Raw genomic sequence first — 24,669 nt, forward strand, 5'->3', positions numbered from 1 at the left:
AAATAATGAATAAATCGACCTCGGCCCAATGAGATGCTAGCCTCTGTCTCCTGAACAGATACTGGGTGCTAAAGGGGATTCATCCCACGCAGGCGAGCGGAAACGCAACAGCCTGTTTACCCGTTGGCCAGGTTTTTGTGTCTTCCAATTGCGGCGTAATGCAAAGCTCTCACGTTCTTTTGCACTTCCCTCATTTCGCCGTCCGTCTTTTTTTTGTAATGTCAGTCGTGGCAGGGTTCTGCACGGAGGGCCTCTCTGAATGGCAAAACAGAAACAGATTTGTTCAGCTGAACAGATTTGTTCAGCTCGCCCCCCCCAGCCCATCCACCCCTAGTTCTGAAAGCACAACACAAGGTTTGCAATGAATGAAGAGAATGTCCTCTTTATGCTGTTTTCATGCAATTCTAGACTTCCATTTTCTGTGCGCTTTCCCGTCGGATGTATTTTTACATTTGTATTGTTTGTCTGAGAAACGTCCAGCTCTGTTGCGCCTCACCTTTCCACGGGTTTCCTTTTTTCATCCTTTAAAATCTCTCAGCATTGATTAAAAGCATGTTTTGTGTTGTTCTTTTTGGGGGGTTTATGTTGTTAATGTGAATCTGCGGTTGAACCGTATCCTGGTTGCAGCCCAGATGGCCGTCCGCGAGACATTCTTTCCCAGTGACAACACTTGTGCTGAAGATGTCCTGAGAAATCTCTCGAAACCTAGCTCGGTTGTTTCTTAGCAAGGCTGACAAGTCACTGAAGTTTTCTGCTTGGAAGAATCTCTGGGAATGACAGGGATAGCACTTAGTGCACCAAAGTGTTTCCCAGGCGGTGTGGCCTCGTGTCAGAGGTCGAAGGTCAGAGGCTCAGCATCTCGTAGATTTCCTCACAGGATTCGCTCCTCATCTGAGATCCGACCTGATTTGCCAGTGCCCGTATGGAGTATCATATGCATGGTTTAAGACAGGCAGCTGTGTGATCTGCATTCCTGTACTTCAATCCAGAAATGATTTGCTGTCTTTCATCATAGCTGGGTTAACACAGTGACACTGCAGATGATTTGTATCTTCCTGGCTACTTTTTTTTGATGATCTCTGAGATTATCTTTTTTTCTTTGTCCTTTGTTTTTATTTTTTATTAATTAATAAATAAAATGTATAAAACAATACATATTTTTTTTTTCTTTTATAAATTGCTACATATAAATTGTGAAATTATATTATAGGAATAACTGATGACAGGCCATTGAATTGTTAGAAAAAAAACTTTATTTTTCAATAATTCAATGGCCCGGAGTCAATTATTCTGCTTGTAATATGATTAGCACACATCAAACCATTGTTCAGATGATGTATTCCAAGACATTTGTCAGGTTTTTGTCTTTTAAAATGCATGGCAGTTATTAATGCAGTTATTAGAGGGACAGAGAGAGATCAAGCATGTATACATTACCTTTCTGTGCGTCTAGTGTTCAGCAGTTGCGTTTCTAATAGTGAATCTGTACGTTTATTTGCTTCAAGAACAGCGGCATTACCTCGCTAGTGAGAAATATGAAGCTTCTGAACTATTTTTCTGATAAAATCGTCAGAGCAGTGCTGACAACACGTTTCTGTGTGAGTGTCCATACTTTATATGTGTGTGTGTGTGTGTGTGTGTGTGTGTGTTTGAGTTGGAGAGCGAGCGGGAGAAAAGAGAGTATGTGCTTTCTGTACATAATAAAACGTAATGTTGTGGCAAAAAAACAACAACAACGTGGAATTATTTTTTTTCGTATTGTTTACTTTATTTATTTGTATATGTATGTATACATATATACATACACACTAATACACTTTTATGTTAAATGCAATTAATTGTGATTAATCAATTTGACCGCACTAATATATATACTGTATGTATATTGACAAAATGTATTTGTCTTGGAATAAGGGGTCATTTACTCGACACCGTTTTAAACTAAAAACGGAAAACTTTTTGGGCCTTTACACAACAATGGTGTTTCGGGGTGCCTGAAAATACAAACTTTTGAAAATGGGTTTCTAAGTGCATGTTTTTTTTTAAAAAAAGATACCGTTATCATTTTTGTGTAAACTAAAAAGAATTTGTGAAAACGGTGACATCATGCGAATGCATATTAGCTGTTCAGTCTATTGGAGTGTTGGTTTCTTTACAAAGTGACATCGTCATCTACTGGCCTGGCAGCAGAATACAGCGTTTATATGTTGTCGCAGCTCCGTACGAACGGTATTGTTTTGACAACATTGTCGTCAGTACGTGAACAAACGCAAAGTAAAAACTTGACCGTTTTTAGTTCATCGCTGTCATGCGAACCTACCCTAAATCAGAATGACTAAACTGAGGTCTGACTGCCAGAGCTTTACAACGGGATTAGCAAACATTTCCTCTAAATATGTCAACCACAGTCATCTCACAATGGTTTTGAATATGAAATCTTTTAAGCATAGATAATCGTGTCATTATAAAAGAAACTCAGTTCTGTCCTTTTGAGCATCTTATCTATTTCCAGCACCTGGAGCGAAAGGGAAGCGTCAGCATAGTGTATTGAATTTTAAAGTCTCTAACTTTGTTGGTAAAAAAAACACACGATTGTACTCTCAAGGACAACATCTGAAAGTGTTTGGCAAGAGTGGTCGTGGATAATATTGGAATGGATGTGTAAACTGGCAGCGCTTCTGGTCGACAGTCTATTTACTAGGGCCTTCCTCTCATTACATAAAGATACCAGCATTGATCTAAATTAAATTGGTTTAGATGCTTATTGGTTGAAAATATACTGCTTACTCTATTTTTGTTCATCTAAATAAATCTCATTTAACATTAAACTGCATTGTAAACGAACAAATCTGCAAAACACCGCTCGAATCTCGTCCATGCTTTTCCTGAATGAAGTCCCAAGATGCTCTGCCCCCACGTCGCGATAAAAATGTGACATTTTTCTCTTTCATGTTTGAAAGCGAGCTTTTCTTCTCTCTATGGGGAGTATTGTTCTTAGAGAATGTTTTTGTTTTAGCCTGTGCTGTTTTGTTAGGTGATGCTGCTTGAAAAGGAGGCGTAAAATAGTCTTAGTCAGGGGGAAAGGGTATGCGTTTCTCTCTCGCTCGCTGCTTGTGTCAAACCCTCGCCCCCACACCGACACAGCCCAGGGTGGATGAGGGGGGTCCGTCCACGTTGAAAGAGACGCCCCAGCATGGAGTCCGAAAGGGACCCCTCTTTCTTTAACCCACATAGAGACATCACAAGAAAAGAGAGAACATCCACCAAAACTTGCTTTGAATATAAAACAGAACGAACAGGATAAAGGTGGTTATGTGTAAGATATTGAAATCCAAAAAAGGGGAGTGGTTCTCGCTGACCATATTGTCTCTGTTTGCGCCTGGCTCATTAAAAAAGTTCTATCATGAATTAAAGCGTCCCTGATGGGGAATGAGGAGGTTTTGATTATTTTTTAGGAAGTTTTGAGATTAAAAACTAATATTAAAGTGTAACTTATGGATTTTCATGGATAATTCTTGGATCCCAGAAGATCGTCTGATGAACGAAAGTTGGTGCGTCGAAATAGATGTTTTTGTGAGAATCATAGAAGATAATCGAAATCATAAATTCAGAAAGTGTCCACCATGGAGCCCATGACGCTGGTTGTTTCGGTTTTGGCTATTTTCGTCATGATGGGCGTCCAACATGGAGGAACTCCAGGAGTCCCTCGCCAAGCAAGCCTCAGGAACCCACCGAACCAGTGGTGCAAGCGTCCGCGAGGAGGCTCGCTAGGAGCCCATCACGTCCCAGTGCCACCGCGCCGTCTCTACAGCAAGGCGCATAAATGCTACCAGGTCTTCCAGAGTAAGTTCACGATATGTCTGACACAAGGGTTAGATTAGCACTGAAGTATGCCTGGAGTTTTATGTGCTTGTACGCTGTTTCATGCTGCTCAGAAATGTTGAGCACTTTTGATGGAGGTTTAGCACTGAATCAACACTATGCTGAATCAATGAGCTCATGTTTTTTTTAGTTTCTGAGGGTTTTGGAAACGTTACACAGGAGGTTTTGATGTAGAGGAACAGGAGAATTGTAGTTTGGCTGTGCTATTAGAGGACAGGTGAGGGATGGATATTTGGCTCAGATGTTGGATGGACTTTTCTGTCTACTCACCATAAAACTGCCATATCCTCTAGTCTAGCATATCTATCAGGGTTTTTTGACACCGCTCTTGCCTGGTGAAGGTCAGGAACTTTGATGATGGGATGTTAGATTGAATACAGACACAAATCTCTGAGCAGGCTTGGCGTGAATGGGCTGTGGTTTTGTAGTTTAGATCAATGTCTACATTTTTTTTAGGTTAATGTGGGTTTTTTATTTGGCAGACTACCAGTCGGAAGATTAGACACACTTGGCTGAATTTGGATCAGATGTTCAAATGTTAATATTTTTGCATGTGATGTTAAAAAAACGTTGAATGTAAAGACTTTAATATGGATGACTTGGAACAGACAGTGTTACGGTGAATAATCTAAAATAAATAAAAAATTTACTGCATCGTTCCCATTGCATTTGTGTTATTTCATCGTCTTGCCATTTATTTAAAAATGTGAGGGAAAAGTGGGCATGAATAGATGTTTCGACAATTTTCACTGGTACTATATTTGCAATTAGGATAAATATTAACTGTCCTGTCTGCTTTTACTGTCATCTATATTAAAAAGGCAAGTTCAGGGGTAGTTCTGTGATTTTAGCCTTAGCCCTTTTTGAGCATTCAATAATGTGGTTCAGAGGAATATTTCTTTCCTTTCAAGAGGTTGAGCATTTTACTCAAACATACTTTATAATAGTTTGTCAGTAGGTTGTTATGGCGGCATTTAAGTTTGTATTTTATTTTGTGCATTTGGATGTTAGATGCATCCATGTCAGACAGCTTTGTGTTGATTTTTAGAAGGGCAGGGATAGAAAATGGAGGCTGAAGTCTTCTTCTTAAATAGGGTCTAGGAACGCAAATGCAAATGACCATTAAAAGTGATTATCACAAACTTTTAGATTTGAGGTATAGACTTGTAAAGTACCAAAAGTGCTCGTATTTCTGTTCCTAAAACTGTATTTCGTTTTCTAAAATATCTCTATAAAGGTGGCGGCAGTGTAGTGGTGACCAGCAGAGGGCGGTGTTGGGTTACGGATGGCGCGCGCCTGTCAGATGAAGATGGAGAATACTATACACTACTTCAGAATACTTGTTCTGAAGTTAACCAGGAAAAAAAAAAATCTAATTAAATTAATAAACAAACCACAACCTAAATAGAGGCATAAGCATTTTTTGTAGATAAAGGCAGACAAACACGCACACAAACTAATTTAAATCCAGCAAGGACACCTTTTCAAGATATGCAAATAAACCACTCCGTAAATCCACACAAAGCGTCGCCTTTTAAAATAATTAAGAGCAAATTATTCTGTTTCACCAGTACGGGGGATTTATTTTAAAATGTAAATTCATTAAAGTTTGATCAAACAGAATCTTGCCTTGAGGGAACCGTTTCTCTCACAGGCGAAGCCGCGCTGAAGAGGTTAATATGTGTTGCCAGATCTCGCTAGAAAAGTAAACTGCAGGTATAATTACTTGATTTAATTCATCTAATATTAGTGTGGCTAAATTAAATTTGCATAAAATAAAAGATCAGCCTTTTCAATAACTAAATCCTACAACAGAATTAAAACCACTTATCAATGGAAATATTATAAACTGAAAAAAGCAATGGGTATTTCTACGAAATCTTTCATTTTGACAAGAAGATTTTTAAAGTAAATGATAGTTTAGATCATAGTTTAAATTTTTAACTGTGGTCTAAACTATCATTTATTTTATATGTAAAATTACACTGTGATTTTTGAGATTTTTTTTCCACGTTAATATTTCTAATAATTATCAATTATTATTATTATAATATTTGTAATTGTTGTCATTTCACAGATTTGAGAGTTGCAAATTGCATCCGTTTTGTAGAACGCCTCTCCATAATTATATGATTTCTGATAATAAAACAATCCAAAAGTCGCTTATAAGCGCACATGGCAACACTGAGCTTAATTCTCATAAGGAACAGTCCATTGTTCAGTGCTCGGAGGGGGAGCCTGGGACGTACCATGCCATTTACTGTTCACGCCGTTTGAATGAAGTACCGTTGTTTCAAATGAATCCCCTCAGCCCGAAGTGACGGGAGAACTCAGTGCATAGATCCAAATATTAAAAACACTGAGAGAAAAACTGAAAGAAGAGGGGGAAAACAATAGAGGGCAGATATTGGAATTACTTTTGAATGTACAAAGCAATGGAAAAGTGGAAGTGATTACATCCAATGGACTTCAGTCAGCAAATTCTCCAGCAGCATCAGCTTCTGCTCTTCCTATGGAAACTGAAGTTTCTGAGTTCGAGATGACTTCTTCACGCCGTTTCTGAACGATGTGACACTGGTCGCTCGTTTAGGCTGTGGACCTTATCACCTTTAAAACTTTGGGGAAAAGTTCGTTTTCCTACACTGGCTTTCTATGGGATCTTTTAGGATGCGATCAGTGGATACGAAGTGACCAACTCTGCGCTTGCAGAATTTTATTTTTCGAGGGGTTAATTTCAAAACCCTGCACTGTTTTTTAAAACTTTTTTTTTTTTTTGCGATTAATTTTGAGTTTTTTTTTATTCCTTTTGGACGCATGGGGTGCGTGTGTGAACATAAATAAACTGGATTACAATCAAATTAACGGGGACTTTAAAGAAAACAGTAATTTCTACACCATTTGGATATTATGAAGGATCAAAAACGCACACAAATCTGATTTCTTGTCTTTCTTGTTTCTTTTTATTTTGCGGATTAAACAAACACCTCTCTAAAACGCGAATATTTGAACGATGACGGGGAGAATTATTGGATTCGTGCTTTTTATCGCAGTTTTACACGTTTGCACAGGTACGTAGGCTACATTTCTTTGAATAATGCTGCACGAGCACTTTTTCAGCGCAGTTTCCTAAAAAAAAACTCGCGTGAAATGAGGTGAACGCTTGACATGTGCGATCTTTAGCCTACTGTATTGAATGATGATAACGAAGTTGCGTAGATATTTCCCTGTTTGTGTGATTCTGTTTTGTATCTATCCTGACAATCATTTTGAAATGCTCTTTACCGACTTGGCAAAGTTATTTCACAGTCTGTAGCTTACTGTATCCCCCCATTTATCATCATCTGCTAATGCAAGAGTGGTACTCACTGAAGAGCATTATCTTGCCCTGCTTGCTCTAGATTCAAAAGGTTTACTTTTGCTTTAAGATCACAATGATTCCACAGACTTCAGAACTGCATATGAGAGCACTAGTCTAGGACTAGGTAGCCTATAACTTTGTCTTTGATTTGCCATGGCACTTAAGGAACTGCTAGCCCATTCTTAATACTGATTAATATGTATCTTTTTTGTACAGGAAAGGTGAAAAATGATAACAGTTTTGTCTTATTTCACGGCTCTACCCTGTCAGTGTAGGTCCAGTGATTATTCAAATTAAAGCTTGTCATTTTTACCTCAGTCACTAGTTAGACACAGTGCTCCCTAAGTTAGTTTTGACTGGACAAGTCATGGAAATTCTTTGTTTAGAAAGTGTGGAACCCTGTTAATAATGGCATATTAAACTTTTAAAGCCCTACTATTGCAAACAGTAGTTTTTAAGGTGTTAAGAAGGACATAATGGCCTTGCTTCCTTAATGTGTTTTGTGGTTGTGCTAAACCTGTTTGTCTTGTTCTTGTGAATAAGAAAATCATTTGTTACTTTGACCAAGCATTTGGGCAACGTTCACTGCGGTGCTTGCAGTTTTAGATTATTTTATTATACTTATTTTTTATTATTATTATCATCATCATTAATGACATTCACCATTCTCATAGTCACCCTTTGACTTTCATTAATGATTAATCATGCACGGCATTATTTGTCTGCGTTTGTATGCACAGAGGTTTGTTTCCGATAGCTTTGCTTAAAACGTCCCATAGCCTATCTGTGCCTAGACCGTCCCATTCTGAGATCACTGTCCCTCCTTCAGTTTCCAGCCCCATGGCAGGCCCGGATGGAACTGCTCTCAGCAGAGATTTTGACAGAAACCTTAAGCCGAATGTAATAGACCTGCATAATCCCAGTTGACGTTGCCCCTGATCCTCTTTCTTTGAATAAAGCTCTGCTAAAACAAACTCTCTGCCTTTTTATCTGCAAACCTAGTAACGCTGTCACAGATTTACCAGGATTCCTTTCCCTTTGGGATTTCAGTGATGTCCGCATAGACCCGGTGTTGCTACATAAGGAAACTGAATGTGAATTGGGTTTGTAATGCTCCTCTAACACATGATTCATACAGACAGTCTGGTTTAGGAGGCTGTTATGACTTAAACTGTTGATTGCTTTATTTTATTGCCTCAGTTTGCTTTGTGATTACAGTTGAGCCTGAAGTAATTGTTCAAGTTAAAACCTGGAAGAATATTATAGCCTTAAACTCAAGTGTCATTTTTCTTTACAAAAATACTTTCTCCTCCCTACAGCTTATATGCAGAGACAACTAAAAGTAAACCATTATAAGCTGATTTCCTCAACAGATGAAAACATTTAGATACGATTAAACATTTTTTTTTTAAGACCTGAAAAGTGAAGCCAAAACGTTTCGATCGCCCCCAGGGGTTGGACCCAGTATAGGTTAAAACCCCACCCTCTCCATGTAATCTAATGGGACAAACTAAAACATTAAATTACACTTGGTTTCGGTCATTTTTGGTAGTTTTTATCACTCTGATGTAAGTTCAAGTGTTCGTGTTTTAAAATAAGTTTGGTTTTGTTAGTTATTTGATGTTATAAAAACGGGTGGGGGTGTGGCATCATGATTGACAGCTGTTATTGACAGATTTTCTGAGCGAAGTTTTCACTAAAGGACATTTTTTCGGTATGTTCGGGAGGAGATTGGAGCTTTAACTTTAATTGTGGGAGTTTGGGTGTTTGCCTAACCAATGGCATTCAAAAATATATTTTATTTATTTGTGTTTGGTGCGTAAATGACACACTTTAGTTTTAAAATGGCTGCTGTGCAATTCTGCATATCAGTAATACAGAGCTAGAAAAGAGAGAGAGAATGAGTAACTAGATGGATTTACAACTGCGACTGGATAAATAAAACATAAGGCAACAAATTACAGACTTTTTCACGTCTACTCGTGATTACAGATGGAGTGATTGCTTGATTAATGTAATCATGCATAAACAGCTCAAACCGTGTCTCTCAGCGAGCTGAAACGGAGAGGAGGACTGCCGGATGAAGTCGTATTTCACAAAGGAAATTAAATCGGGTGAGAGCATGGATCCCTTTCCCATGTGCCTTGCTTGTATTGAATTCCGATGGAGTTGCTCTGAGAATTAGCTGCGCGATGCACCGCTGCTGAGAGGCATCTACGCAGTGAGGAAACGGTGTAGCGCTTTAACAAGCACCCGTAGGGAGAGAGGTCAAGGGCCGTGGTTCGAACTTCACGGTAGGGCTCATCTTCTCCCAGAGATGGAGAAGTGCAACCTCTTCCCGGTTGTGTTCAGGTACGGAGCTCTGTAATTATGCTAGGCATTGTAAAGGTATGTGCTATCATTAGATCTGAAGACATCCGTGTCAAGGGCGGCTTGTGTTTTGGCGTAGTCAGCAGTGACATTACCGGCAACGCTGTTCGTGATTTGAGTCTAAACCACCGCGCTTTACAGTCAGCTGGAGCATTTCAAGTGCTGTTGAAGGACGTGGCGACAATCCCAACTGTGGATTCAGCAAGGAGCCGGAAGTTTTTGCCCAACAGCGTTGACATATGAGGAGCTGGTGTTGATTCCTGGCTACTGAGCAGTGTTTTCTGCTTGTGACAATGAATGATGGTGTTGTTCTAATCCCTGTCTGTTTTACAGTGAGGCCTGTGAGGACTTGCTGATTAGCTCATGGCTGTTGTGAGGCTTTGGAAATGATAGTTAAGACAGAGCACATCCGTCATGTGGCCCTGATTCATGTCTCACCGCAGGAGCCCGTTTTATTACTGTACGTCAAACTGTCCCTATTAGAGGCTCGAATGTCATCTGTCAAGAATTCAACCAGCTCTTTCATGACCTCTGAAAATCGTCAGAGCTTAACCCAAAGATGCAATCCGTAATTGATAAAACAGTGGTAATGCGGCGAATAGAGATTTTTAAGGTTGTGAACAGATACTTGTGTTGAGAACTAATTGGAGAAATTTAAAGTGATGCATGATGTATTGGTAGTTATCGCCAATATCAGATTTTTTTTTCTCACAAAAAGGGAATATAGCCTATATAATATGTGTATATATACAGCCTAATAAATACATGTGTATATATATATATATATATAGACTAATAAATATGAAATACCCAATATAGTAATATATTTACTTTTATTAATATTTTGTTTAATTTTGCTAAAATATTCATGTCAATAAAAATAAAGTGAAATACTTTAAAATGTATATTTGAGTTGTTTCTCCCCTCACATTTAAAAAAAATACACTTTCTTTGTTTTTCTTAAAGATCACTTTAAATTATCTTTTGGTGTGACTTTATACAAATATTCCATGCAGTCTTTCAGTTTTTATGATCATAAAAGTTTTAATGCAAAATAGTGAATAGTCAACTACCAATATATGAATATGGCCAGTTATTGAATACATTCTGAGAGGCATGTTCAGTAAATTATCTTTTGTAAAATCTTACATGCATACCATTCATCATATTCATTTGCGTTTTACTGTCAATCAAATGGGTTGAGCCAGGTAGTAGTGACTGTAAACTCAAGTTTGTATGATGCAGACTTAAAGGAAGCACATGTGTCATAGTTACAGATGCCGGAGTGGGTGTGTCTACAGTATATACATGCAAGTCTGCGAAAGAGAGAGAGCGCAAGAAACAAAAAGAAAGCACGAAGGAATGTCTCGGGGAAACACTATCCATCATATTAACCCCTGCGGTGCGGCACAGTGGAATATGGGATGGATGGTCTCCTAAGTGCAAATAATAAATTGTCAGTGTCTGACGGGGCACAGCAGGCACCAGAGGCCAATTAATGGCCTCTGTTCTCGCAGGTGAGCAATGTACCTGTCTCCTACGCTCAGGACCTGCGCGCTGGCCTTGACGACTCGCATGTGGCCTAACGAAATGATGTCAAGATGATGAAATCCGTGCACGGTTGCACTTGCAATAATAACGCTAATAAGAATATCATCAGCAGCTACAGCATTACTAATAGCGATATTGGCGTAAAAAGCCAATTTTGACACAAAATGACAGAGATTTCCCACCAGGAAGTAGTCTTTGAGAACAGGCCAGGGGATTAGTAACCCTGATCCTCACACACCTGTGAAAAATGACAGCGCCCACTGAGCTGTGTACGCCGCGTTCACCTAAATCCCAATTAACGTCTGCCTAAGCCTAATTAGGCGGAATTAAACGGCATGGTGCTTCAGATTAGGGCAAGACTGGTGGGTTTACAAATCTATACAGACTCTTATGGGGTGGGGTGGCAAAAATGAGTACTGTGCGGGTCCATGCCTTGTCATAATTTTGTTCTTTGTCTGTGATATTTGTAGTAAAACTGAACAGACTGATTTGGTTCTCATTTAGAGTCTCACTAAATGTTTAATGAGCATGTGAGAGCTGTTTAATTGGATTAATTAGCAGATGAATTCGACATCGATACTTAGTGAAGCAGCGCGTCCACAGATATGCGCTTCAGAGGGAAGTGATGCCCCATACGGGCTTTATTCGAAGCCCTTGGGACGTCCTTTCTGCGACCGCTTCTCTTGTTTATATCTTCCTGCACTCTTGTGGTATTTTAAACCCTCGAGGAATGCAAGCGTACCCCTCGAGCTGTCACAGGGCCAGTGTGGTGATGAGGGGTAAAGAGCGATGTGGCGATCGCTGGAGTTTAATGCAGATGCCTGCGTCGGACTGTCTGGGAATGAGCTGAGAGATTGTCAGAGACGCTGGAATGAAGTTTAAAGGTTGGAAAGGGGGCGTTCTTGGTGCCTCGATGGTTCTGGGAGGACTTTAGACCAAGATTATGGGGAAACTAAGTGTTTGGGATGGTTCTTGGCTTAGATCGCTATCTATCCAAAATGAAAACGAGTGGAGCTGCAACATACGGTTATGATTAGACCGAAAAATCTGTGTCATCTTGATTCAAAGCTAGTTTATTTGTAATGAAAATGAAATTCAGAGCACTATTGCACAACATCTAATGCTGTCCCAATGCTGCCCTAATTCTCCATACCCCCCCCCCCCCCCCCCCCCCTTATTTTGACTGTTTTTAAGACTTGCCTTTTTGTCGTTCAGTGCATTGCCTTTGACAGATAAAGCAAGCCGACACGCAGAAAAGCCCAGTGGGGGCTGACACGGGGTTCATGCATTGTGTCGTCTCAACGGGGTAATTGTTAGGCACAGAGGAAAGGGGAGGGGCGTTCCATGCAGGACTCGGGGTCCACAATAGCTTCCCCAGGGAGTAAAAAAGCAGACTGAGCTCTGTCCAAAAACATGCACAGCAAAGAGCTGCTTTTTTGTCACTGTTACATCTCGCATCCTGCCTATATTCTTTAAAATAAAGGTTCTTTTTTGGAATCTATGGTCCCATGAAGAACCTTTAAAATCCCCAGAACCTTTCCATTGTACAAAAGGTTCTTTAAAGTGGAAAAAGGTTCACTCAGATTATTAAAATGGGATGGTTCCTTTTAAAAACTGTTCAATGAAAGGTTCTCTGAGGAACCCAAAATGGTTCTTCCATGACATCACTGTGAAAAAAACATTTTGGAACCTTTATTTTTAAGAGTGCAGCATGAAAGCCGAGATTTTAGACATGGTTTTGGTGACGACAAGTAAATGCACGAGCATGCATTACTTGGAGAGATTGTGATGTATGGATTTATCTTGTACAAAGAGACACATCCGGAGTTTGGCATGTTTTGCAGTGCTCAGCAGTGCTCGCTTTGGGCTCGAGTTATCCCAAGTCAGCCTCTGTTGGGTTAGATGAGCTGTAGTCTTCTATAGGGTCATTTTACAGCCCAAAACCCAGTGTTTTTTTTATTTATTTGAAAGATGCCATTGAAAGCCATTCCTTCCCCAAACCCCCTCCCTTTCCACCTTATTCTCTTGCCTGACAGGATCAGCTTCCTAGTGACCATTCTATTTGGAAAAGCTTGGATACACTTTTGAAATGCTAACGCTCCCTTTTGGAGGCGTCGGTCTGGTGAAGAGAGCGCAATCAAAAGACTTAAGAGAAGGGAATTAAATTAGCAAGGAAAAAGAGGGTCCGCTAATTAGTAGATTTAAAAACATGGACCCTCCCCCCATCCCGGTTTGTTCACCTTCACACATACACAGGCTACCTTTGATCCCCCTCAGCCCGGTTGCATTGTGGGTAAGTGATTTTCCTCAATTACGGGGTCTTAGGAGCCCTCCCCCTCCTATTTGTAACTCTGCCCGGTCTAATTGGGCTCCTACAGGAAACCGAGTCTGCGGAATACAAAATCTCGCTCATTTGCAAGCGTTCCAGATCAGTTTGATGCAGTTTGGCAGGCGTTGATATTAATCATATAGATTATTTTAAAGGGTGTCTTAGGCACAGACTTCTTTCTAAACTCAGAGACTTTGTGTTCTTTGATTTCTCACCTCATGCTGGGATGCTTTACCTGCTGATGAAGAAGCTTTCTGGCCAATTTGAGTGAGAGGCTTGATCAGCATCTTAAAGCACTCCTTGCCCCAGGGCTAATCCCAGAGCAGACAGGGCGTAAAGCAGAATAGCGAGCTCCCCAGACAGACAAGTCCTCCAAGAGGCATAATTATCCAAGGCCTGACCTTGAAATTGTAGCTAAGGAGCCGCTATATGATGTGCTGTCATCTCTAGAGTATAACTATGGAGAAGAAGTGAAGGAATTTGATAATTTGCTAATTGGCTCAACGGTGTGTGGGGAACAATACTTGCATGTGATCATATTCAATCTGATGTCTCACAAGTTGTTTTCAGATCATTTGAGGCTTGGTGTTTGCACGTTAAACATAACATGTTTAACATTTTTAATTGTTTTCAGATCATTTGAATCTTGACATTTGCTTGTAAAACAATGCTATCACATGTAAAAAAAAATTGGGTTTACATGTCAAACATTATGAAACCCTGTGAATTTCTTGTGTTGACCTTAATGTGGGTTTAATGTTTGGAAGATTTTATGTGATGTTTTTATGTGATCATGTGATGATGTTAATCACATTTAATCATTTAAAATTAGTTTCAGATCGCTTGAACTTTGCATGTAAAACCATATAAAAACCTCGGAAACAATGGTTTTACTTGTCAAATGTTCTAAAACCACACAGATTTTACTGTACGTGTTAACATGTAAAAAACACATGAAATTCATGTGATTATGGTAATCACATTTGATCCCTCAAAATTAGCTTTCAGGTCATCTGAACTTTTCATGTAAGACCCTGTCAACACATATGAAACATTGAGTTTACATGTAAGATGTACCAAAGCCACTCAAAAATCACGTTTCTTTTGTAAGTTGCTGTGAAATTCATGTAGTTAACGAATTTGCATTTAATGTGCTTAAAGATTTTGCATGAAGTGAGCAACATAAATGGGCGGCATGTAGACAAAACGTTTCATAAATAGAATTGCATAAAAGATTTCAAAAGTATGTTTATGAGTGGATTAAAATAATGAATCCAGGTTAATTAATAAGTACCCCCCCTCCCCCCACCAAATCTGAACAAAATTTTGGCTTACTAACAGCATTTGCAGTGTTATCAGAAACCAAGCAGAACTAATTCGGTGTTCCTGAGGCTTTGTTCACACTGTTCTGCGATATTTGAGGTCTGCACAACAATAAAACCCCTAATAGGATAATGCTAGCGCTGTCTGGCAGCTAGCCAAACAGATCCTGTCATAATCAGTGAACTGCTCTTACACCTATTGTTGTCGCTAACTGAAACAAAGGGTTTTGGCTTGGCATTAGAGCCCTCGCTAGAGAAACCGTTCCGCGCGCTCAGATTTCAGGTTGGCCTGTGCTTTGCTGATGTAAGACAAGCTTTCTGGCGAAGGTCCCTGGTGTGGGCACTTCTGCTGCTATGCTAAGGATTAGCTATTTCAGCTCTGCCTTCCTCTGGCTGTATATCACTTTGAAAGCTTGCGGCATCACAGCTAATTTTCAGACTTGATTTTTATTTTCTTCTCCTACTTTTAGTCTTGATGATAATAATTATTGTCTCGATAATCACTTTCTCATGCTACCCGTCCTTGGTGGAAATACCCCGAATGTTAACTTTGCACGGTTGCCACGTTCCTCGACCACAAAAAATGAGTCAACACAGACAATTTTTAAGCTTTCTGGCACCCTGCAATTTATTTATAAAAATAAACCATCTATTAGGCTCGCAAACCGCTGCATTTAACGTCGTTTTAGCTGCGTCTCGTTCTAGTGATCTTGACGTGAAACATGTTTGCTTGGCGTGCATGGTACAAACTGCTAATGTGAGGTTTTTGCATGCTGGATAGAAAACTTGTCTCACTCTGCGATGATTGGCAGCGTTTAGTCTGCCGTGCAGGAATCTTTATATGTGGCATAAAAGAGGGATTTTAATTGAGAGAAGAAATGTCATCCGTGTTGAAGTGGCATCCTCAGGGGATGAATGACATTCACGGGAGCTCCAGAGCAATTACGGTCAGACAGGAAGTTGCGTGTTGTAAATGGGTTCCTGCTTCTTTTATGTGTTCTCAAGCAACTGGAGAGGGAACAGATGGTGTCGTGCCGTCTCAGGCGTGGCCGCACGGTTCTGATCTTACCGGGGTAGAGTGTCAGTCTTCAAAGCGCTGGACTTCTGGACTTCAAAAGGAATCCACTGATCCGTTTCGATCTCACTGAATAATCCACAAAGAATTACGGTCGTAAAGTTATAGCACACAACATTTAGTCATAAAGCTGTGAAGAGTCAGTGATTAAATATCACTGAACCACAGAGTGATGCGCTCATCAGATTAGGTGGAATTCCCCAGTCCTATCAGCTGTTAAACATCAGGTTTGAGCAAAGTCTCTTTTACAGGGTTGAAATATTAACCTATTCGCACGCCAACCTGTAATCACACTTGTGCGTCCCAGTAGCGAACCCTGAGGCACTCCTCCGGCATCCCATGTCCATGTCCCGAAAACCATTAAAGGCTGTAAGCCATCAGATAAATGCTGATATGCTATCCAACTTCCATTACACTGCAATCTCATCTGCCATCTCCTGAATGATATTTAAAAGGCATTCAACTTTTTTTTCTCCCCAGCCTCTTTGCCTGCTATGCTTATGTTTCTGGCAACCTTACAGACGTTGTTTTTTTCTGTCTTGGCTTGGAGCCCCGAGTGCCATATTCATATATGGGTTGATGGTGCCAAGTGAGGGCTCGGGTCAAGTTGTCTTCCCTCTGAGAGGTGAGATTGGAACAGAGAAAACTCAGGGAGGAAGCTTGACCTTGAGAAAACTGATCTTCTGTTGAATCCAATGCGCTCTATTCGTACTTGGATACATGGTGCAGTACAGTAGGCAAAAAAGGAAAGGCCTCTAGGTCAGATATGCTGTTTGGTACACATACATAAATATTGTGAGTATGAATAGCCCGGGTGATAGCTAAAGCTATATATTTATTTATTTATTTTTGGCAGTATTTGGTAAGTATTTGCTCTGAAATTAGTTGAAATGGTGATTTATTTATTTATTTTTCAATCAGTACCTGTTATGTCAATGAAACAAAGTAAATGTTAAAAAAATTACTTTAGCCTAAGTTTTTAATGTAATTTAATTGAATTTAATTGAACTTTGATGTGAATAGGTGTGTTCGAAGCAGCGTGGTACTTGGATATCATACACCGGTCGGTCTGCGCAGCGCCGCTTTAAATGAACACACCTAATGAGTCATTGGGTATTGAATCAATTCACTGAAGTGAACCATCTGAATCATTGATGCAGACAAAAAAAACTTTTCAAATGATTCATTAAAGTGGACAGTTTGAACTGATTTGAATCATTAAATGGGTTCACTGAGGAATGAATAATTGTATTTTGAAATCAGTGTATTGAAGTGGACTGTTTGAACCTATTCAAATGATTTAATGGAGTCATCAATGTGTAGGAGTCATTGAATTTATTGAAACAATGCATCATTTAAATGATTCAAATCAGTTCAAATGATTTTCACTTATGCGAATCATTGAATTGAATCGAATCATTGAGGTAAACAAATCTTGGAGTTTTGGATAGAAACAGATGGAAACAGACAGTTTGAACTGATGAACTTTTCAACACTAAAACAATCTTTCCTCCTTATGCTTAAATCAAATAGCCTATCTTGTAAAAAAAATTCCAATACTCACACTGTCCACAATAATTGTCCACAGCATTACAGCACATATATTCTGAATATTCAATATATTATCCATCAGTAGTAGAAATTAGCATCCTGAATGCCCCCCCTCCCCCCATATTTAAAATGCATCAGGTTGAAAAGTTGCCAACTTCAAGTTAGTTTGATTGGGAGGTAAAACTTTGAGATACACTTGCGCTATCAAGCTTAGTTGAGAGGAATTTGGCCTGCGTCTCTGGCACGGGATCGAGAAGTCTATTTAAACGACAAGAACATCCTCTGTAGGGAAATGAATGTTTTACGTTCTTAATTTATTCTTGTTTGTGGTTCTCCCGCTAGTGGGAGTTGTCCTGATATACAGAGATATTGGTCAAAGTCACTCGGATTGGCTTCGATGGGGGGAAAAAACAAGAACAAGATGTAATTGGCAGTGCGTTTAACTCACACATCTCCCAGTGTGACTCTAAATCTCTTCACCACACACACACACACACACACACACACACACACACACACACACACACACACACACACACACACACACACACACACACACACACAAACACACTGGATCTTCAGCGTGTGTGTTTAATAGTGTAGATACCATAGTAGAGGCATCACAGCCATCCCCTGAGAATGAAAGACTTTTCACACACTGAGAGGTCTTGTAAATATACACATGAGTGGCTGATTTAATTGTCAGCAACAGTGAGGAAGAGTGACAGCATCTCAATGTGACACAGAGCAAGTCGGAATATCCCATCCACTGCTTATCGCTGTGAGGACGCTGGGACGACAGGTGAATTATTTATATGTGAGGAATATAATTCAAACCACTACATGTCTGGGATTTTGTATGTGCGTTTTTGCTTTTTGTCAGATGTGCTGTGTCAATACTATTTACCAGTGTAGTATGCTAGTATTTCATTATGTACAGAGCCTTGGTCCTCAGGTCTCATTCAACAGCAGCCATCTTCACAATGACTTATGAGTGTAGCACATCACTAACACACCGTCCACATCCAGCGTCGTCTTCTCTCAGGAAAGACTCAGCCGTTCTCCATCTGTTTCTGGGTGTCTGTTGAGATTGACTGGAGCCAGAGGCAGAGAGACTGTTCTTATTGTTTCAGTCGTCCAGACTGGGGGGCCCCTGGGCAGGATGGACCTCAGCCTCTCCCAGAGGAGCTCTCCCTCGTTCCCCGGGACGCCCCTGACCCCCACAGCCAGGGGAGACCCCGCGGATCTGTTTCACAGCTGACAGAGGCCTTCCTCTCCAGGCTCGCCTTTGTTTCTGAAATCCTTTGCCAGCCCCAGATGGGACTCGCTGGGATGGACGTTTCGGGCTGAGGCCGTGATGCGAATTCTCAATTTGAAATTTGAGGCCTGGCGCCTGCGCTCTGAAGAGCTTCAATGGCGCTTTCTCGAATAACGGCAAACGGCCAAGAGTGGCAGTGTCCTTTTACGAGCTCTCGGATGAGAACGCCGCTTTTACTGCTCTTACGTAACGTATAAGTTACGAAGCTGTCAGACTTTACGAAATGCATCTTAGTGCTTTGGCTGGGAATTTGACAGGTTATTTTGTCCGTGTCGCATTCTGAGCTTATTGGTACGCAAAATCGTACCTCGATAACCCTTGAAGGCTCACGTGAAAATGTGGGCAATGCTTTGAACGCAAAAGAAAACAAAAAAAGAATTGAGTTTGTCGAGGCTAAATTTAATTAATAAGATACTCATGTTTACTCATGGCTGCTTGATTATGATATTGCTTAGTATTATTGAATTGCAAAGGCTCTGATTTAAATAAAGAAACGTATTGCGTGTTTCACTGTGCTGTGCAGCGGGTCGTGTTGTGGTAAAACATTACAAGTAACGCGAGTTAGGTAATCAGGTTACTTTTTTCAAGTAACGGGTAAAGTAACACATTACTTTTAAATGTAACATGTAAATGTAAAAGTTACCTTTTTAAAGAAGATTTCTGTTGTTGTAAAACAAACAAGGAAGCCCAGCCCAGGTGAGAAAAAGTATTGCAAAAGTAATGCAACACATCACTTACATTACATAATATCAAGTACTGTGTGCATTTAGCTTTAATCACATGGGACATGACAGACAAGAAATGCCGGTCGAGTTCACCGACCTCTAACACTTCAGCAGATACACCCTCTGGTTTTTACGACTCTTTGACTCATCTTTACGACTAGTACAGGTGTTGCTAGGCTATCTCTGTGAAAAGGCAGAATGCACACCCTGTGCTTATCTAGCCCAATAAATCCCGCTAAATTACCTGTTAATCACCGATTAATGGTGTTACAAATAGGCCGCGGCCCTCCGTGGTGCGGCCGTCTTATCTTTGCTCAAATACTCATATCGGAGTTTGGCCAGCGGTGATTTAAAGAGGTTCTGAAGAAGCAGAGCAGTCCTGCACAGTGAGTCACACTCTCCTTTGTTTCAGCGGTGTGCTATAGGGCATGTTTGCAGGGAAGGGGAATGTTGAGCTTTTATTAAGGCCTTTGAAAAGTTGTGCATGTATATCTGCATGCATTTCAGAGTTGTTTGGATATCTCATGAGTCGTGATAAGGGAGTGCACACACAGTACAGTATCCAGGTCATTTGTGCATACAGTACCATGTTCATGACACGACACATTAACACATCACCAGGAAGTATAAGTATCAGTACACACACACATATATTATGCAAACACAAACTTTTATTTTGGATGCGATTAATCATGATTAATATTTTGACAGCCCTAATATATATATATATATATATATATATATATATATATATATATATATATATATATATATATATATATATATATATATATATATATATATATAAACTGTATATTCTATCTTGTTTGATCTCTTTTATTCTTTACTGTATGACCTTGGCGTCCTCAGGCGATCTGTGTCTGGCCGTAACTCTCTCTCATTGGCAGGATCTCGTCTCTTCATTGATGAGGACTCACTGAAAAAAGCTCATTTCCATCTGAAGTTAATGCAGCCACTGAAGCTGAACTTATTAAAACGGCCATGTGACACATCTCTCTCTCTCTTTCTCTCTTCCCTTCCCTTCCTCCCCTCTGTGTGGAAATAAATGAAGTGAACTACACTGTAGGTTGTAATGTAATTGCACTATGCATGAATATAGCTGAGAGCTGTGTAGGTTAACATGGCTGAGAGGTGTGTGGAGTTTTTTAATTGCAAAGGCAGACTAGAGTGAAAGCACCCCGCCGATATGCTCTCCATTCCTCTCAGGCAACTTAACACACACACACACACACACACACACACACACACACACACACACACACACACACACACACACACACACACACACACACACACACACACACACACACACACACACACACTTACTGTCTCTCTCTATTTAAAGAAGACCCCAGATATAACAATTATAGATCAACCCAAAATTATTTTTCCTCACCTTCAGGCAGAATTGTGAGCTACTGAATACGAAAAGTATAGGCTATATATATTTAAATTAAACCGTATCTAGCTAATATAGGCCAAAGTAAAAATAAAAGTGAGAATAAGAATTTTTTCAAGAGAAATGTAGTGTGTGTGTGTGTATATATTGTATATATACAAACTGCCATGCACACAGCTAGTGCTTCTACATGTGGGGATTGTTAACATCAGAGTGCTCACGCGTGTTTTTCGCATATACGCAGTGTTATTTTTAAGTGGTTGATGTCTTGTTCAGTGTGTTCACTGCTACACTGCACAAGCTATTCCTACAGCATGCTATCAGAGTTTTTCTGAACCCCTCCACCTCCCCCAGCTCCACCTGCCTAGATCTGCTCTAGGATTGATGTATGTCTATTTATGCAGCAGCAGCATATCTTACGTGTTCACAGCAGTGTATCTGTGAATCTATTAGCAGTAGCAAGTCCATACTTCCTCTTGAGAACATTGCAAATGTCTTGGTGGAAGAGTGGAGTAACATCTCACATCAAGAACTGGCAAACCTGATGCGTCCCATGAGGATGAGATGCACTGTAGCACTTAAAGCAGCTGCGGGCCACCAGATACTGACTGCTACTTTTGATATAAATATAAATTATATATAGTTTATATGATCTTTGATGATATTTTACCCTGGTTTAGAAAACACTCCATATGTATATTTGCAGTGGTAGGATTGCCTGACTGCATTCATAAGTTTGAAATCGAATCAACCAGAGTAAGGGATTTTCAGGCTACTGTTGAATCCCCGGTCCGAGTTTTCCTCTCTCCTTAATTACCTCCAAAGCAAACCTCCAGTGGCTTCCCTCAGCCCGACGAGGAAAAGTGGAGTGATAGAAGGATAGCGAGACAGATACGGGCTCACATATTGAGCGTACTTCATGTGTATGTATGGAGTATGTTGTGTGTGTGTGTGTGTGTGTGTGTCAGTCTGAGAGGAGGAAAATGATACTTGCCCCAGGCAGCGATCGATCAGATCTTAGATGCAGAATTCCCAGCGTCCCTCCGCTGAGCCCATGGAGCTGATTAGCTCATCTCATATTCTCAGAAAACAGGAAAGAGCACAGGAGGAAAGAGGATGGAAAAAGAAAGGCTATGGAGACCAACAGCAGTGGTCAAGCAAAAGGAAGAAATCAGTCAGATGTGGAAATAAACATGAAAAGAGTCAGCTGAGTGCTGAGAAAGAAATACTGGAAACATATTTTATCAACGAAGAGAGACCGAGATCGAGAGTAGATGCACTTTCTTTTGTTCCTCTCTTTCTTTCTTTGGATTTTGTCTTGTTCACACCATGTGAATTTGAAACACCTCACCGTGTAACGTGGCACCGCCCTCAGCAGTACCTCTCATTATTGGACATATGCAGCATTCCACCGTATATAAAAAATAATAACATCAGAAGTACGGCTGGTCTGCCCGAGAGCCAGAGCAGAGCTTCTGCATTTCAAAGTGCATTGGGAATATTGCATGTAGTGGGGTCTCTCTGACTTTGTGAGTGGACCCGTGAGCACTTCTGAAAGAGGAGGTGTTGGAGAAGGGTTTTTACTTTCTCTCGGTCTGGATACTTCTCTAATTCTAAGCGCATGCATGTATAGATGAAGTCAGACGGCTTCAACAGGATTGAAGAGCTAGATCTGAGCAGGTTTACTTAATATGCAGAAGCTCCATCCGAGAGACGCGTGTCTTCCTCGTTATTTTTTCTGACTCTTCTCTATTAGAAATCTCCTCCTCTGTCACCATTCATTCATTATTCATTCCTTTTATTATAGACAACTAATATGTTCTTTTTTTTCTATTATTGGTGCTGATATCTAAAGAACATTGGGTGGCGAATATAATGCTAATATAATAAATGTATAATATATTGCTTTAAAAAAGCTTATTGGATGTTGAATATTTAATTTAATGTGACAAAATGCTTATCAAAAAACAGGCAAATGCTCAAGAGTCTATGAATTAGTCATTATTTCAGTGATTATTATGTTTCTAGTATGTTATATGTTTTTGGCAACAGTTCATCTAACCGTAATTGATGGAGTGTGTAGCGTATCATTTCTTAAACAACCATGTAGGAAGACTCATCATGGCCATATTCCAGGAGGACAATGTCAAGATTCATCAGGCTCAAGCTGTGAATGTATGGTTGGGAGGGAGGATAAAGAATAATTTTCACACATGAATCGGACCTTAAATTAATTGGAAGTATTTGGGATGTCCTGAGTAAACTTTACAGAGCACTGGATTCTTGCATTGTCAATACAAGATCTTGACCAAAAATGGATGCACCTCTTGATGGAAACATTTATTTCCATCAATAGTTGCATAAATGTTTGGTCAAGATCTTGTATTGACAATGCAACAGTAAAATGTGTTACTTAGTACTTGGAAAAAAAGTAATCTAATTAAATAACTCGAGTCTTTACTTCACTTTAACCCTCTGGAGTCTAAGGTGTTTTTGGGGTCCTTGAGATGTTTTGACATGACCTGATATTTGTATTTTTTTCAGTTGCTTATAAACATATTAATGGCAAAGGTGTAATTACACTCTATTTAGCACGAACATGACTATCATAATATGTGAGCAACATGTATGTACATGTTTGCATTTTTGAGAGAATATTATTTATGCGTGGTTATTCAAAAAACTCAAACTTAAATGTTCTGATATAAGACCACAAACAACCAACTTCACATATTTCCACAATACTTTTGACTAATGGATCTTGTCGGCTAGAGTATTTACTTCAAAATGATCTGAAAATCATCCGGGCTAATCGTTCACATTAAACAATAGATTGATTTAAATTTTGTAAGACACTTTTTGTTTTTCAAAGGCAATATGCAGGTGGGCGTGAATGATCCAACAAGGTCCTGAATAATGTCCTCATTCACACCTGGAGACCTGCTAATGCTGCATACTAATGAGCCTTAGGTGTCACTGAGCCACACAGAATGCAAAGACAACACACACACATATATATATACATACATACATACACACACACACATATATATGTATATATATATATATATATATATATATACATACATACATACATACACACACACACACACACACACATATATATATATATTACTACAGAATTGGTTCAGAGTTGGAAACATCTTGAAAAAAAAGTGTATTTTTCCACAAACTGTGTAGGCCTATGCTTGCAAATTGTATAATATCCAAGGTAAACATTTCTAGTAATTGTGCAGTTAATTCTTATTCGTATTTTCAGAAAGTTTTGGATTATGTAGGCTATCCTCTCCCCAAATTTGTCACTAACAAAACACAAAAATAATTTAAAGAGAAGGCTTATATTGACCTTTTAAGATTTTGTTTGCACCTTGGAAATTAGGTTTTGATGTGGCAGTACAAACTTTATAATCTATCCAAAACGAAATGTTGTCTTTCATATTTCGTCTGTAACACCGTCTTTTATAATATAGCCTATATTAGGGCATAAATGTTAATTTGCAGTTTAAAATGTTGCTTATACAAAGACATTTTATTTCAACGTATTCAGTCGATTTTTACTCATCTCAGTAGGCAATATAGATAGTTTCATTCACACACACAGACGCGCGAGCTGTAGGCTAGTAGCTAAACAACAACATGCACATGTGCCGTTCATTCATCAAACACAGAAACGCGCGAGCTGTAGGCTAGTAAACAACAACATGCACATGTGCCGTTCATTCATTCAAACACAGAAACGCGCGAACT

General features: G+C 39.7%; 1 protein-coding gene across 1 annotated transcript in view; it reads left to right on the top strand.

Annotated features, from left to right (window-relative positions):
* Nucleotides 1-6,785: 6,785 nt before the first annotated feature.
* robo1 (roundabout, axon guidance receptor, homolog 1) overlaps nt 6,786-24,669 on the top strand; it is a 168,708-nt gene continuing 150,824 nt past the window's right edge. The window contains exon 1 of the mRNA XM_079610868.1: nt 6,786-6,950. Coding sequence (XP_079466994.1) covers nt 6,893-6,950 — 58 coding nt within the window. The 5' untranslated portion in view covers nt 6,786-6,892. The remainder of the gene's footprint in view (nt 6,951-24,669) is intronic.

This window comes from Phoxinus phoxinus (assembly GCF_949152265.1).
Source record: "Phoxinus phoxinus genome assembly, chromosome: 4".
NCBI lineage: Eukaryota > Metazoa > Chordata > Actinopteri > Cypriniformes > Leuciscidae > Phoxinus > Phoxinus phoxinus.